This window comes from Gopherus evgoodei, chromosome 6 (assembly GCF_007399415.2).
Source record: "Gopherus evgoodei ecotype Sinaloan lineage chromosome 6, rGopEvg1_v1.p, whole genome shotgun sequence".
NCBI classification, from domain to species: domain Eukaryota; kingdom Metazoa; phylum Chordata; order Testudines; family Testudinidae; genus Gopherus; species Gopherus evgoodei.
Window position 1 is genome coordinate 61,474,479 of NC_044327.1, and position 12,436 is coordinate 61,486,914.

The following is a 12,436-nucleotide window of genomic DNA, read 5'->3' on the forward strand; positions in this document are numbered from 1 at the left end:
GGAGGGCCCTGAGGCCAATGTCCCTCTCCTTCTGGGTGTGAGGCTGAAAGTTCTTACAGATCCGGCAATGCGCCTTGTTGTATGATTCCCCCAAGGACTTAAGGCAGCTGTCGTGGGAGTCACTCACAGGCATAAACCTGCCACAGATTGAGCAAGGCTTAAACCCGGAAGCTCAGGGCGAAGTCCTGCTGGGACCTTAACTATCAGCTAACTATGCACTTAACTACTTAACACTAACTACTATTGAACAAAGGCCCAAAGGCATGAAGTCCAATGGAAGAAACTGCTAGCTCTTAACAAGCAAGGGAGGAGAACCACGTGATCACCATGGGCGGTAAGAAGGAACTGAGAGGGTATGGGCTGGCAGCGCTTGATATACTGTGGCATGAGCATGGCACTCTAGAAGGCACTACCGCTGGCCTTACTGGTACCACTAAGGCAAAAATCTCCAACAGTCATGCACACCTAAAATGGAATCGACATGAACAAGCACTCGAAGAAGAATACAACATGCTTTAGAAGCTTTACTGCTTTATTGCAATACTACTTACCAAAAATATCCTCACATAGTACACCAGTCATTTGCTTGAAACCCTTTATATTATTGGTTTCCTCATATGAGATCAAGTGCAATAATCTTTCCGGTGGTAAACAGTCTCTTGTCTCATGGTTTTGATAACATCCTAACAGATTTGCTATTTTTAAAAAAGTGACAGGCAATACTGGAAGCTATTGACAATTTAAATCAGTCTCATCAATTTGAACAATGAACATGGAAAAGTTCATTTGTCCCAAGACAGTTCTTAAAAATAAAGTATATTACATCAAAAACCTACATTAAAAGAACATCAAGGTTGCAAAGTTGAGCACTGAAACATTAGAAAGTGATAGAATAAAGGATGCCATGTGACTTCAATTCAGCCCCCTTGTGCACAAGCATTATGGTCCAGTCTTTATTTATATAATCACATGCTATTTTTTCCTCAGGACCCCTGGTCTCAAGTACACTCACAAAATAGTGCTCTGGAATGACTCAGGATTGTGTAGTGGTGGATGAGGCTACTAGAAGTTTGAGAGACTAAACTTTAGCCAATCACTTTTGGAAATCTTGACAAATATGTAATCTAACATGTAAGTTAGTCACTGCACATGTGCAGTACAGTTTTAGAATTTGTATCACACTTCTTAAGGCCCCAAATGTACAATTTTAAAAATGTATTCTAGATTAAAATTTATATTCTGTACCTATTTTAAGATCAAAATAATTTCAAACACACATTTTTAAATACCACAATGTGTGAATTATGAATACATCTTGTTGAAATTGAAGTTTTAAAAGAAAGAATGAATTCTGAATTATAGGAATGAAAGAACATGAACCTGGCAGTCTTTTTAAACATATAGTGATTTAAAGACCGAAGAAAATCAAAACATTTTTGGCTAAAGTACTTGCGTGGCAAGATCCAGTAAAAAACAAAAATGAATAGACTTCAGAACACATTATGATTACCAAAGTACATGCATCAGTAAAAGGAATTTTTGGAACTTTTATTCAAAAGCAGTAAAAAAAAAAGAGGAGACAAATTATTTTTATCAAATGGACTGGACAATACGGAATTGTACTTAAGAGCAAATATTTACAAATCTTAGAATTTATAAAGAACTGATTTCTTGTACGTTTCCTACCTGTATAATCCCCAAATCACAGCCTTCTTTTTCATTGCAAGGTAAAAAATAGCTGCATCAAGTGGATCGTTGTTTCGTTGAAAAGCTGCTTTGGCTACCTATGAATATATGGAGTTTTGTTAAATTTGTGACAAATTTAAAAAAGTCATCTGAAAGCACTATCCCTAAACTGATTTAGTCATTGTTAAATAATTTCATTTGAAGTAGTTCTGGCAAAGATCAATTAGGTACATTTTTTGCTTTACAATTAACAAAAAAATAGTTCCTCATCAAATCAAAGTTACACTGATTTCAGGTTTTTATGATAAAAGTCAGTTATGTAAATAAATAAAAAAAACATTTGTTTACTTAGTCTACACTACTCTTGCATTGAACATTTGGGCAGAAACTCTGATAGATATCAGAAATAGTTCTAAGTCATTAGGAAAGGAAAAGCAGAATGGACCGATTTAAATCACAATGATTTAACTCATTTTAACTGACATAAACCAGCAAACAGGAAACTTTGATTTAAATCAACTTTAATTGTGTTTTTTGCATTTGCACTTTTGTCATTTTCCAGTGAAAGGTGTTTCTTATTGGTTGGTAACATTTAAAACACGTTGATTTTGCAGCTGAATAGAGTCTTTACACTAAATGTGGTGCTTCCTTTTGCTAATCAGAAGAATACCTCTCTCTCTCTCTCTCAAGCAATTACATGATTTAACATACATTTATTCAGATTCTTCATTTTTGGATTTTGTATTTCAGAAAAATGGTGAATGATCCATTACTTCTTTATTAGATGGTGATTATTTGCGTGAAAATGCAAATTCAATTAAAATGCACAAAACCAGCATTTTAACAGTTTTTAATTAAATAAATGAATATGCTGGATACATTAAAAAAAGTTTACTAAAACATGTTCTGCACGTTTCACTAACTGATTTATTAAGCAAAGGAAATATTATCTGTAGTTAGTGAATTGAACTGATTTCTAATACTATATCCTTCAAGATTTTAAAACCAATAGATCTCATCCTCTCATACCTGTTTTTTATGTGCATATCGGAAGAGGAAGGCAAGTTTCAAATATTTAGCCAATGACTTCCACCAGTTAAGTGGTCTGACTTTCTTTAAAACTTGCTGGCAAATATGTACTAAATATTATTTCTTGTCTTTAATTTACTTTTTAAAAAAAAACCAAACAGGTAAATTCAGGTCTTAACAGCTTGTCAATTTCAAACTTAAATGTAAATAGGTTTTTGGTTTTTTTAAAGTAAATCGGCATATAACTTAAATTTTAAAAATCCAATTTAAATTAAAAACCCTTTTTAAAAATCAATTTTGTCCACCCAGAGAACAAGTAAATTATAGAGGGTCAAATTTCCAATACGCCTGTCATAGTTGTCGCAGCCCTCAGGTCTTTTTTCCAACATGGTGTCTGTATGGCCAATTGTCGGTCATCTAGAGGTCACACTGGTACTGTGTGCAACACCGTGGTGCGGTGTGCAACATTAGAGTGCCGTGTGCATTTTCCCGCTCTTTTTCCTGGTCACCTAGGGGTCAGACTAGTGTCGTATGCAGTCTTTCGCTCCTCTGCCTGGTAACCTAGGGGTCAGGTTAGTGCTGTGTGCATAACACCAGTGTGCTGTGGGCAAAGGGACCCAATCTGACCAATCGTAGTTCAGTTCAAACGGTCAGATTAGGGTTGTGTGCAAAACCATGCTAGTGTGCTGGGTGCAGCTTCTAGCAGCTTCTAGTGTGCCTTGTGCAAATCCTATCTACGTAGGGGGCAACAGCTCAGAACCTGGAGGGCGTAGGAGTTAGGGACCAATCAAATTTTGACAAGTGTAAAAGGGCCTTTGAATAAAACCATGCCTCGTGCCAGGATCCGCAGAAGTATCCACGTACTGACTGAAGGACCTGATCAACCCTTCGGCCAGGGGTCTCCTCCGGATATAGTCGGCTCGGGACGTGTCGTTTTATTGCTTTTTCAACGTTTTCTACGGATTCGGTATGCTTCTGGTGTCTGTACTGCTGGTCAGCTGCGCCTGGAATATGGTACTTGCTCTCTAATCTTTCTTTCTGTGCTTCGCTTAGCCTCTTCTCTTTTCCCCTCTCTTATTTGGTACAGAATTGCATATATTGTTATCTGATGTAAAGTTGTGTATATATGGTATGTAAGAACTGAGTTGTTGTAATAACTACCATTGAAGTCGATTGATGTATTTGATAGTAGTGTTTGGTTAGTGTGCACACAGTTTATTTCATTTGGTGTATTCGTTTTACCTTTTTAAAGAATGGTTAATTTTGAATTATTTGGTTTCTTGTTGATGAATGTAAATAGATTGCTTCAGGTTGTGTAAAGGTTTCTTGTTCCAATAGTACTGTCAGTTGGTAAAAGTGCTCCTCCCGAGCCCAAGTTTTGATTTTCTCCCTGTTAATAAACGGCCACGTGGTGTTTTGAATTTTCAGTTTGTCTGGTCTTAATTTTCCTCTCTCAATTAAAAAATTCACCGAACCCACATTAGGGACGGACAATAGTCATCCCACAAAATATGCTTGTACAAATGCAGATTTGTGACGGTCCATTTTAGAAACTCTCAAAGTTTGGCTCATGTTGTATAGTAGAGGTTTGCATCTCCTAAACTTCCCTTGTTACTATAATGTTTGGTCTCCATAGATTTTAACGGAATCCCCTCAATATGGGTTACCAGTTTGTCCTAGATCAAGCAGCCTAAACTGAGTCACTGGATAGCATCATTCAAAAGATTGGAGGGGACATGCATGCAAAGTTGTAGTTACCAGTTTTTCTATTAAATACAAGTAATTTCAATTGGCTTCTGAGGGAAATGCTTTCACTTACTAAAATTTGAGGGCAGTAGAAAGGGTTCAAGTGTGTGCTGAAGCAAATCAGTCAGGTCAAGTTAAGCTGGATTATAGTGCAACAAAAGCCATTCATTTTCTTAGGTGACTACATCTTGTGTGACATAATTTAAGCTTTCATTAAATCAATAATCAAGGACCAGACCCTCATCTAGTGCAAATCACCATAGCTCCATTGGCTCCAATGAAGCTATGCCCTTCTATACAAACTGAGGATCTTGCCTCATATCTAGCCATATGGTAAATCAAATATAAACTGATGCACTGTTGTCTGCCTCAGTCTCCAGACAGCCTGAAACAGGTGTGGAACACTACAGTTAATGTAAACAGAAAGTTAAATAAGCACAGTAGGCTGATTTCACTGATACATAATTATGGGCACAGAATGTTAGGAAATGTGATACCAGGGTCTAAACCAAATTTTCCTCTTAGACAGTTCCATAGGATCCATGCTGCCCCTAGCTTCCAGTGTCCTGCAGAGTATCTGACTTCTCACTGATAGCGGACTTACCTTCTGACTTCATTAGTATTTTTCACCTTCAGTCTTCAGGAAGCAGAGACTGTAGAAAAATATCTGCACCACTCTGGTGCCCTGAACATACTATCTATAGATGTTAAACTCACAAAAAAACAAAAGTATAATATGCACAGGCATGCAAGTGAAAGAAGAAACATGTTTCCTAAATAACTGAACATACAAGCAGATTTACACTCCATTTGTTAAAATAATAAATAATGTGCAAGTTGAGTCTTCATATCTCATTAATACATGTTCTCATGGCAGATATAAAGTAACTTAGTGCCTTTTTGTCATTGCCACAATGACAAATCACTTCCATTCTGGGCTCCATCTCCTAACAGTCATTGTGTGTGCCAAAGTCAAGCAAGGCTCTTGTGCTAAAAATTACTTGACTGGTTGACTCCAAATACTGAACGTTCAATAATGAGACTTTGCAGAGCTTATCAAGACATTTACACTCCCTCACAGGGCAGAATTAATTAAAACCAAATATTTCTACAAGATGAAGATGAGCCTAAAAGTCACAGAATCATAGAAATGTAGCGCTGGAAGAGACCTTGAGAAGTCATCAAGTCCAACCCTCAGCACTAAGACAGAATCAAGTAAAATCAGTAAAGTGACAAGAAATGAAGCCAAACCCCGTCCATTCCCTCTCTATGGTAAAAAAATTCACGTCCTTCCGGAAGCACTGACAATTCTCCATCCCACTACTGTTAAATTCTTGACTCTTAAGGCCCTCTAATCATAGCATTCCTGTAACTGAACAAGAGTTAACAGGACGCTAGTGTACTTCAACCATTTTTGTATATGGAAACTGGATAGCATAATTATTCTAGGATATATGAATAACTGGTAACATGCTGTAAGCTAATTTATTTTCAGTAAACTATATTTACCTTTTCTATGCATCTGCGCAAACTATGGATATTCCGAACCCACCATCCTACACCCATAGCTCTGAGTTCTGACCAAGTCGGATCCCCTTTCTGCACAGCAGGGAGCATGTTCAGTAGTTCTTCTTCTGCTACTGAATGAAATGCCCACGCAAAGTGACGAGTAGACAAGCCTATATAATAATCCACAAAGGAAAAAAGTGCTCGTTCAGTAACAACAAAACCTGAAAAACAAACTGCAAGTTCAGAAGGTTTTGTTTCTGATTTTTAACTGTGAAAGTACAAGACCAGAAACTTGGTAGGCATTAAAACAACTGCAGGCCTTGCATTCCTAGGTTACACATATGTGAAAGTTCATTACTGTTTTACAAATGGACAACCTGTTTATTATTCACTTATAAACTGGCGATTTCTAATTCACGGACAATAGATGTAATGACCAAAATATAAATAACTACTAAACATAAATGTCTGCAGAGAAATGTCCTTAAAGATAGCTAGTGGCGATGTCATACCTATGTGAAATTTTGTATATTAAGTGAAATTTACCAAAAATTTCAGAAAGTTTAGCTTAATTTTGATTAAATGTTAAATTCCAAGGAAAACTAACAATACTGACATGTTCAGTGAAAAGTTTCTTTTCCCCCCACCTTTCCTCTTTTTTTTTTTTTTAAATCATGCCAAGTTTTAATGTCTAAATTGTAAACATTCTGGGGTTTAATTTCTTCTGAAAAATTCATCTTCTCAGCATTTCATCAACTTCCAATATAAGAAGTCAAATTTGGAAACAGCTTTCAGGAAACAAGCTTTTGTAATCTTTTGGCACCAAGTATTATTTACCCAAAGCAAAAAGGAAACATGGAAAATTCTGTCCTAATTGAGCATTTTACAGATAAAAAGGACTGTAGCTACAATATGTTCACAGTTGGTTTTTTTAATAAAGTTCTTTGCAGTATCAAGCAAATATTTCCATCATTACAGCATCTGGATTGATGACATGGCTAAATACCCTTTCACTTTCATGAAATACACTGTCATTTTTATTTTAAGACAGAACTACACCAAACAGACCCATCAGCAAAATTTAGTATGGCACAGTACAGGGGCTCTCAACCTTTTTCTTTCGGAGGCCCCCCAAACATGCTATAAAAACTCCACAGCCCACCTGTGCCACAATAACTGGTTTTCTGCATATAAAAGCTAGGGCCTGTATTAAGGGCAGCAAGCTGGGCAATTGCCAGGACCCCATGCCACAGGGCTCACTGAAAGCTAAGTTGCTCAAGGCCCCAAACTTCAGCCCCATGCAGTGGGACTTTGGTTACTGCCCTGGGAAAGTCTAACACTGGTCCTGCTTAGTGGATGCCCTGAAACCTGCTCGTGGCCCCCTAGGGGACCCCGGATTCTTGGTTCGGAACCACTGACATAGTACTCCTTTAAGTCTTATGTTCTGGTGTGGTATGAACAAAGTGAGTTTGAATGCCTGTACAATCAATTCAGCATGCACTTTCTAAAACTATCTTGCTTCATTTCAACATTCAGAATAATCTATTGTGTACGTTTACTTCTGAATTTGCTTATTTTCTTTTAAGTATCATCAGGACCTACAAACTTACATCACATTTAGAAAAAATCAGTATTGTTATTTTTAAGTTACCGGTAATCTTCAGCATGTTAAGCTACTGGATCAGCCATATCTGTATACAGCTTTGAGCTGTGCTCAGCTAGGAAGTTTACAGATGAATAACTCATTAACCTAAACATTACTGAAAAACAGAAATTACGTTCAATCTTGGTTTGTTTTACAGAGCTCATCAAGAGGTAGAACCTAACCCAAGGCTGTTGAAGACATTAAAAAAAAAAAAAAGCCTTTGCATTTGGCCAGTGCTTAGCAAATACGTCTTGCCTCTTTAATGCTGACAGGAATATTTTACTTGAAGTACAAAGCCAAACATTTGTTTTTGTTTTATTAAAAAGTTCAGCACCCAAGAGCCTTGCAAAGTGGCAATTTTCAAGGAGGTAGCACCAATGACAATCCTGAGTTATTGATGTCCCCCCTCACCAAACAAAACAAAAAAACCAAAAACCCATCTGTAGTGTTACCTTGGTGAAGCAGCTGGGCTCGATAGACGGGAGGAAGTGAGGTTGTCAGAAATGTGTGAAGCTGAACAGCCAGAAGGAATTTTAAGCCACATTCATCAAGTGTTTCTCCACCTATAAATAAAAATTGAGTCATATTTTCACTGAAAGAAAATACATATGAAAGGAACTTGAAAAAATGGAAAAATGACTATAAATACCTCTCTGATTTCTCCTTGCTAGACCACTATCTATGATGTCACATTGAAAAAAAGAGCTCATGAATTCAGTGATTTATTCAACTCAAACCCCAAACTAAGATACTAGTGACATAAAGAAACAAAGGCAATCTAGTGACAAAGAAGGATGCATGCCCTGAGCAAGTTATGCTTTTCAGAGCAATTTAGAACTCTAAGAAAAATCATACTTTCCCTATTCTTTCAATCAGTAACTAAAAACAATATGCTGCTTATTGTATCCAAGTATTATACAACTATTATGTTGGATAAAGGGAAAAAGCTTGGTTGAGAAAAGGAAGTGCATTCATATGGCAGTTAGAGTAAAATTCTCAGGAAGAAATGTTTCTGATTGTTTCTTTAGATTTAAACAATAGCAGCCACACAAAAAGCTCTTTGGATCCTAACAACTGGATTTATAATTTAACTACAGCCACCCAACAGTAAACCAATCCCCATCTCATCCCTACCTAGCCCACAAAAAACACCCATACAAATAATGAATTAATTCAGCTAGTCATTACATCAAAGCTGCAAAATAAACTTAGTGCCCCAGGAACATACCCTCAAACCTTCCCAAAAAGCCTGTTAATTTTTCCTCCTTTTCCCAGCATGGGAAGGCCATGTTTGGGTTATTTCTGACCAAGGGCAAAACAAGTCTCAGTCTTGGGCCCTTCACAGTGAACACACATACTTCATGATTATATCAGTCAACAATGACAAATGAAAATACTTCTGAAGTTCATAACTTAATTTCTGTAGTAAGTGTTATGAAGAAGTTTGCAATTTTAAAAAAAGGACCGTTTACTTAAACAGTAGATGGTAAAATCTTGTTCCATGGTACATAGAATCATAGACTTTAAGGTCAGAAGGGACCATCATACTAGTACAACTGAATATTTAATACACTTATCTGGAAAGACATTTGCAAGACAACAAAAATCCTCACAAAAAGGCTTGTGAATTACAAGAGTATTGTCTACCACTTCAAATATATAGCTTACCCTGATTTCTGTCTCTACTTTCTCCAATATCAGTACTGGTAGTAGCAATTGTATCTGCCAAGGCCATCAATGACATTTGCTCCATCCTGGTGAGACCTGGTAAGCTAGAATGCAGTAAGTGACGAGAAAGAACTTGGGCATGCTCTGGACCAAAGTAAGTTGGACTGTACTGAGAAAGATCAATGATCTTTGGCTTTGTATTATCTTCATCTGCTTCAAACACGGTAAGATCATCTGTATTTAGGCTGGAGTTTTGAAAAAGATCTTCATAATTTTCATCTGGTATACCATTTTGTTTATTTAAGTTATTTTGATTGTTGGATTTCTCTAAACAAAAATGTGAGCAGTCATCATCCGCAGCAAGCAATGCATACAGAGGAAGTGGTGGAACAGAGTCTATTTCTGTATAGTCTGTATTCTCAGTTTTGTTGAATGTCTTGGGGTCTCTTGCAGTGCTTCCACTAGCACTAATTGTGAGAGATCTAAGTCGCCGATCATGATTAGATTCAGATTCATTTATAGCAACAACTTCCCCAGCAATGCATTTCACCAAATGAGACAGGATGGCTTTTGCTCTACGTACTTTACCAAGGTCCATAAGCTCTAGAAGCTGGAAAGGGTGGTACTGTGGTAAAGTTGGACATAATGCATGAGCTGCTTCAAAAAGACCAGAATCTTCCATTTCCACAGACAGATCAAATGCAGTTCTCTTTCCACTAAGTTTCTGTGCAAGACTTGTCATGGATCTGGTTAAGGTTCGCTTTGGTGGATGCAGGCCAGAACCAGCCGACTGGCTTTGTTTCATTAAGCTAGTGATAGATGGTGTACTTCCACTGTAAGAATCACTCATAACTGACTCTTGTTTTGAAGGGGATTGCCACTGAGAATAAACATGCATTTCACAATCCATCCCAACTACAAGGATGCCATCACGTACCCAAGATAAAGAAACTGGCAAAGGAGGAGATCCTTCTACTGAAGAAACTAAGTCCACGCACCGTAGCAGTACAAACCTACAAAAGGATGTAACTTTCGTATTTTCCCACAGTGGCAATGCAGACATCTCCTTACTACTTTGGTCATGCATATTCCCAACCAGCTGGCCAAACATATAAAGCTTTGATCCAATTCCTACTGTTAGGATATGTGATCCATCTTCCTTAGACATCCAGTCTAAGTGAACCAAGTGCTTTGTGCTGGGCAAAATCCTCTCATTATTTGATAAATAAACTTCTTGTTTATTGTATGCCATTAAATTACTGTCAATACTAATGGCAGAGTCCAACATTATGCTTATTTCATCTAAATGAAGAGTTTGTTCCAGAATCCAACATGATCCTCCTGTAGATTCACATTCAAAAATACTAACATGCATCATGAAATCTTGAGAACATCGACTATTTTTAGATATCATCTGCTTGTATGCTACAGCTAATCTATTTGTATGTGCACAACTAACTTCTATTGGCCTGCCTGGAACATTCACAGTACTACTACTAAGAAGTCCATCCTCAACAAGTAGTGGCCATTCTTCCCATATATACGTAACATTACTATTTATGGTATATTCTGGCATAGAAGAAATCACTGCCTCAGGATTCACTCTGCATCTCCAGAACCTAACTTTTCCATCTGAGCAAGAAGTTGCCAGTAGATAAGGGGCGTAACAAACTGGATATACGGAAGAGGAACTCAGGTGTCCTAAAATTGAAACAGAACAAAAAAAACAAACAACTTATGGAACCAGACCCAGTTAAATATTAATTTTTTTTCACATCTCTGAAATTTTAAAAACTCAATCCAATATAAATGGAAGGAAAGAAGGATTATTTAAACAGTAACTTGTGCCTCCAGATATGTTAAGTAATAAAAGCAAAATTTTAATATCGACAACATGGATAATCAGTGTTGGAACCTGATGACACAAAATATGGATCATTTGAATTATAAGCTCCAAAATAAATTGTGTATTAGCGACAAGCCATGACATGGATTTATAGCCTTTTAATTAAAAATGGATTTCTCTGTTAATGTATATACACATGGATCCATAACCCTCTTCCCCAATGGTCACCAGAGAAGCTCAGACATCCTGCAGCTGCTGAATCATTAAACATAGCTGGAGCTTTCATGCTGGTGTATTTTCAGAATCCACGTATGTGAAGTCACACAGTTATGAAGTGGATTCACTTCACATTGCAATCCAGGTACTATATGCTAGCTAGCTCAAAACATATGCTCCCAATAAAGGGTCTGAATATTCTAAGTAGTATTCATAGGAGATGTATGTTGATGGACTTAACATTATATTAAAAAATAAAGTCAATTTTCCAGACAAACCACATTTCACTACTCAGGACTGCATACGGCCTTTTACTTACAGGAATTCTTGGTCTAGAGCAACATTTTTCACTGACTAGCTTCGGCAGGAGCTTTGTTGCAGCATTTGGGCCCCAGGAGTAAAAAACAAAATTTTAAAGGACGATGTATTTTAGTATTCCTTTCAAATCTTGTTTCCACGTATTCTTGAGTTCACTAGGTATTTGTTAATTTGTTATTGTTTTAAAAAGTCTACTAACCCGGAAACTCAAAAAATACAGTATACTAAGATATGTATTAGTTCTTTATTTCTTTTAACATTACAGACCTGCTGATGGTTTAACACTTATTATTTCCACTCCTTCTGGTAAATTCAACTCTTGACTATAAACCATTTCCGAAGACAGAGTCAGACGACTGGTACTTTGAAGGTTTGCTCTACAGGCTCGATATTTTTGCGTGAAGGGAGATTGGATCTTCTCTGGATCCAGAGAGGAAGAATATCGCTCTTCATGATGTGACACTGCTTCATCTATATTTGAGTCTATTTTTTCATCTAAAACAAGGTTTGCATTGTTAAGTGAAAGTTATCATAACATGTGACAATTGTTTTATGAAAAGCACAGCTGTCACTGAACCAACAAAAGGGAATACAATTTTAAACCCGATTTTGGTAAGAAGTGAGGACATCATAAAACAGCTGGTTGTGGACATAACCTTTGATTGAGTGATCATGAGTTGATTCAGTTTAAATGTAATGGCAGGTAATCAAAAACAGGTCGCCAACTTTGTTTTTTTATTTCAAAAGGGAAGTCTTTGGGAAATTAAGGGAAT

At 37.0% G+C, this 12,436-nt stretch overlaps 1 protein-coding gene across 4 annotated transcripts in view; it reads right to left on the reverse strand.

The window, feature by feature from the left end:
- The window catches only part of DMXL1 (Dmx like 1), a 142,677-nt gene that overhangs the window by 63,649 nt on the left and 66,592 nt on the right, over window positions 1-12,436 (reverse strand). For all 4 annotated transcript variants that reach the window (XM_030567264.1, XM_030567265.1, XM_030567266.1 and 1 more), the window contains 5 exons: window positions 11,931-12,158; window positions 9,284-10,984; window positions 8,068-8,178; window positions 5,971-6,140; window positions 1,687-1,784 (listed from right to left, as the gene is read on the reverse strand). In XM_030567264.1, the coding sequence (XP_030423124.1) occupies window positions 1,687-1,784; window positions 5,971-6,140; window positions 8,068-8,178; window positions 9,284-10,984; window positions 11,931-12,158 (2,308 nt within the window). The remainder of the gene's footprint in view (window positions 1-1,686; window positions 1,785-5,970; window positions 6,141-8,067; window positions 8,179-9,283; window positions 10,985-11,930; window positions 12,159-12,436) is intronic.